Source organism: Asparagus officinalis, chromosome 10 (assembly GCF_001876935.1).
Source record: "Asparagus officinalis chromosome 10, Aspof.V1, whole genome shotgun sequence".
NCBI classification, from domain to species: Eukaryota; Viridiplantae; Streptophyta; class Magnoliopsida; order Asparagales; family Asparagaceae; genus Asparagus; species Asparagus officinalis.
This window is the reverse complement of record NC_033803.1, coordinates 3,902,472-3,907,301: the sequence shown is the minus strand read 5'-3', so window position 1 is coordinate 3,907,301 and position 4,830 is coordinate 3,902,472. Positions and strand designations below refer to the sequence as shown.

The 4,830-nt window shown below is 39.8% G+C and overlaps 1 protein-coding gene across 1 annotated transcript in view; it reads left to right on the top strand.

Annotated features, from left to right (window-relative positions):
• Positions 1,196 to 4,830, top strand: part of LOC109825047 (DNA polymerase alpha-associated DNA helicase A) — a 9,462-nt gene continuing 5,827 nt past the window's right edge. Inside the window, 3 exon segments of the mRNA XM_020391744.1 lie at positions 1,196 to 1,961; positions 3,808 to 4,116; positions 4,778 to 4,829. Coding sequence (XP_020247333.1) covers positions 1,331 to 1,961; positions 3,808 to 4,116; positions 4,778 to 4,829 — 992 coding nt within the window. The 5' untranslated portion in view covers positions 1,196 to 1,330.

The window sequence follows — 4,830 nt, the reverse complement described above, 5'->3', positions numbered from 1 at the left end:
ACGCACATAAGTGGGCATAACAAATCTTATTATGCCCTAGGAAAAGTAAAGTCTTTTCCTACAAACATATGTAAATGCGTATGTATGTGCAAGACGCACATAAGTGGGCATAACAAATCTTATTATGCCCTAGGAAAAGTAAAGTCTTTTCCTACAAACATATGTAAATGCGTATGTATGTGCAAGCACGTGTGGGGATGGATGTGCGAGAGGGCACTCACCTCCGTGGAAAAATGGATAAGATGACAGCTTATTTTTTAAATGAGCTATTAAGTAATAGACTAGTGTAAGGTTATACCGCTAGTTGCAAGGTGCGGATCTTTACCGTTTTGATCTCTTGGTAGCTTATTTTACTAGCGAAGTTATGAGTGCAGGTAGACTCTCTAGGCTCAGAAACTAAACTAGATGAAGATGAAGAAAAATGCTTTAGGAACCAAAAAACATGAGATCCTACATGGGACAGGTGAAGCGTCGGCTCACTATCCCATGATGTACTGTTCATGAACAGTGCATCATGGGACATGGAGCCGACACCTAACATGTTACATGTAGGGTCCCATGTTTTTTGGTCCCCGTAGCACCATCTGAAGATGAATTCAGAAGTAGTAAGAATATGAATAAACTTTTGCTTTCATAATTTTCTTATTTTCTTTTTCATCTCACCAATAATGCTACCAGAGCCCAGATATTATTTACTTTCTTGTGACAAGAATCTGCACGTATCTTGGCAACAGCCAATGGAAAAATGGAGAGGCAAATATTTGTACACGTCCCGTTCCCTCCAAAATTTGGACGCATTCCCTTCCCAACCTATGGCCAGCAAAACCGCCAAAAGTAATGTTTTTTATTTCCAATTTTAGTCACTGACATCTTTCATATTTTGGATTAGACTCTCAAATCATTAAAATTTCTATTAAGTCCCTCAACAACTAAGTTCTTCTGAAGTAGGTCCCAAATCATTGAAGCTGCTGTTAGGTCACTCAATTCTTAAGTTATTTCCCCCTTTAGTTGCTACTTCTATAGTTGATTGGAGGGGCTAATTTTAAAATAGCTTAAGAATTGGGGTACCTAATGGCAATTTCAATGATCCGAAGGACTTGATTCAAAATATAAAGCGTTTAAGGGACTAAAATAAAAAAGCACAAAGTAGATTCAAACTGCTCTGATGGTGGGTCCACCATAATCTACCAAACTCCCCTCCTCCACAAGCGCGGCCTCCTCCTCCTCCACAAAAACCCTAAACACCCCAAAAATAGAAAGGAAAAAAAACCCTAAATAAAAAGATCTCCTTCGTAGAAACGGAGATCAAAATCGAGATCAAGATCGATCGATGGAGGCGACGACCTCCTGCTTCTGCCGAGCATTTTCGTCGCCTTCATCATCGGCGAGCAAAGCTTCGGTTTCGTCGTACAATGCCACCATCATCATCCCCTCTCACCCTCGTCGACTCTCTCTTCGCGCCTCGAACACCACCCAAACCCCCCCGAAATCGATCCCCAAACCTCGAAGAAAGACGAAGGAGGAGCGAAATCAATGGGCGTTCCATCGGAAGAGGAAGCTTCGATCTCGGCTGAACCAGAACGGAAACCCCTTGGGTCGGAAGGAATTGGGGAAATGCGTGGTTCGCTGGATTTCTCAAGGAATGAGGGCAATGGCGTCGGATTTCGCCTCGGCCGAGATCCAAGGAGAGTTCTCGGAGCTCAGGCAGAGGCTTGGAGCTAGCACGACGGCGACGGGAGGGCTGGCGTTTGTGATTCAGGCGCAGCCTTACCTTTATGCTGTGCCGATGGCGAAAGGGCTTGAAGCGCTCTGCTTTAAGGCGTGCACGCATTATCCTACCTTGTTTGATCACTTTCAGAGGGAGTTGAGAGATGTGCTGCAGGGGTATCAAAGGGAAGGTGTTTTTCCTGATTGGCGTGCTACGGAGTCCTGGAAGTTGCTCAAGGAGTTTGCGAATTCTGGTGAGTGATCTTGATTTTATTTGTGATGTTTTTCGAAATTGAGAATTTTACTTTTAGTTTTAACTGTGGCTCTCTTGCTTTCATCTAAAGATTAAATCTTTGATAAAACTACACATTAGAGATAAAGATAACTTGCATATAACCCCCCTCATCTATACATTTTGTAACTCTTATCGTACCCCAACTACTTTAGTAGAACTTAACATCATGGAATTCTCATCTTGAGAAGGATAAATTGCGGAGAACCCCCTTTCCCTTAATGAATTGAGGGACGTTAGATGCTGCTGAACTGTTTAGGGGTGATAACTTGTGCTGGAGGTACAGATGTGGGGGATATCTTACCCTTAGCAGGACTATAGTTAATTACTTGAGTCCATGACAAGCCCTTGCAAGTTGCAACTAAGGGAAGCTCAAGCTTTTGACTGATTTTGTGAAGGGAATGAGTGGGTAAAGTATCTTTTTTTTTGGGAGAATCATGTCCTTTGTGTGCTTAATGATAACTTAGTTTCACACTATTTCTATTCTATGAACGGAGGATCTATATTCCAAAATTTGTTTGAAGCAACCATCTTAAGAGCTGATTAGTATAAGGATTGACTAGGGAGACTTTTTTGATGGGATGTCATGTAGCTGACTGAAGCTTAACAAACTATGTTGCAACCTTTATGGATTTTTGCAATGTTACAGAAGGCGCTAGGCGGATTTGGCGTTTGAGCCGGCGCTAGGCGGACTTAGCGTGTGACTATTTTTTAAATTATTTAATTATAATAATTGATAAAATATGTATTAAATTCATATAAATTTGTCCAAAAAAAGATAGCAATCTTAGATTCACAATAAACCATACATACTTAAATACTAAATAGCCAAAATAATAACTAATAAGGTTATAGAGTGTGCTAGGATGCTTAGGCATTGAACCCAACACCTAGAGCCTAGGAAGTTTTCTATTTTTATTTTTTAATTACAATATTTGATAGTAAATGTCAATGTTATAGAAAGTTTAGGTGCCGGACTGGTGTCTAGGTGAAATTTTTTCTTCATTTAAGCGGTGGTCGAGGAGGTTTTGCTGAAGGTCGGAGGAGTTAGTGGTGTTCATATTTAGAGGTTAAAGGAGTTTGAAGGAGGTTAGAGAACGTGGAGGCTGCAACACAAAAAATCACATTCAAGGCGTAAAGTGTGCAGTCCACGTAAGCAGATAATGCTCCCCTAAACACTGCCAAAATCTAGGTGGGCAGCCTAGGTACTACCTAGGCGCTAGGCGCTAGTTAGGCGGCCTAGGTACCACCTAGGTGCTAGGCGTACGCCTAGGCGGACTAGGCGGAGGCTTTTTAAAACAGTGGATTTTTAAATGCCTGACGTGCTTAAGTTGGATTTGTGATCATTCATTTCCTTGAGAGAAATAAATAGATATTGTATGGTGGAAATGAGTATTATCCTTGAAATGAATCAAATGTATATTTTTTTGAAGATAATATCGTTAAACAAATTCATGCCTTCCATGTCACGACAACTATGATTCTTGCAAGGTATGACTATCAACTATTATAGGCATTGAGTTGGTATTGACTCCCATTATCATAATATAGAAATCGATGCATGTATCATGAAGATTAATTTTACATTTTATAGTCACCTTACCATCATCCTTGTATAGCATAAGCATAACAATACATTTCTACATCTTGAATGTGTTATCCTTGAAATAATTTAGTTCTTTTGATACTCATTCTGATCATAGTATAAAGTTGCCATTCCAATTTCTTGCCATGAGTATGTCAAGCTTTTCAACCATTCCTTCAACTTATTTGCTTATTGACACTAGCGCACATATATTTACTTGCAGCACAGCATCGAGCTGCTGTGAGGAAAGTGAGCCAGGCTAAACCTATCCATGGTGGTTTGGGGATCGATCTCGAGAAAGCCAAAAGAATACAGGAAAAGATAGAAGACTTTGTGAAGCATATGTCAGAACTTCTTCGTATAGAAAGGGATGCAGAGCTGGAATTCACCCAAGAGGAGTTAAATGCTGTCTCTTCTCCAGATGAGGAATCTGATGTGGTGAAACCAGTTGAATACTTGGTCAGCCATGGGCAGGCCCAACAAGAACAGTGCGACACAATTTGCAGCTTAAATGCAATTAGCTCTTCCACAGGTGAGTTGAACGTGCCTTGAGTTCTGGAGATTACACTAGTTTTCAGTACTAGTTCGTTCTAATAGAACTGAAGTAGGTTAAATCAGCTTAACTAACTACATATCAGGTAACTGTCTTATATCCTAATGTTATAGGATTATAGTCTTTTGTTCTAATTCTTTTTGTCATGTTGTTAATGCATTGGAATAATTGACGTCAACTTGGCTATGAAATTGCACACTAGATTGTTGGAAGATCCTATCTTTTAGACAAGAATTTATTTCAATTGTTCTTTCTTTGTTATTTCCTGGCCTCTTCAATGTTATCAGACTCCATGGTGTCGCAGATTTTTCATAACCTGCTGTATTTTGTTGTTTCGTCTTGTGTCTCACAAGTAGCTTAGCAAAAAGAACCGGCAGCTTTTTTCCTATCATCATTTAGTTGGATTCTTTAATTAGGTTCAGTAGAAACCAAAGACTTCGTCGTGGTTGTAGTACTTGTCTGGCTTTAATTCTCTACATAAAGAAGTACATCTGGCTAATAGGATGTTAGATTGAATGTGCACTTCATATCTACTATTTAGCTGCACGTTAAAAGTTATTTTGGCAGTCAGAATAGTTCTTGCATGTTATAAATTTTGCAACTTCCTAGAATCTGAAATGAAGAAAATTCATATGCACAGGTTTAGGAGGCATGCATCTGGTCTTATTTAGGGTTGAAGGGAATCATAGGCTT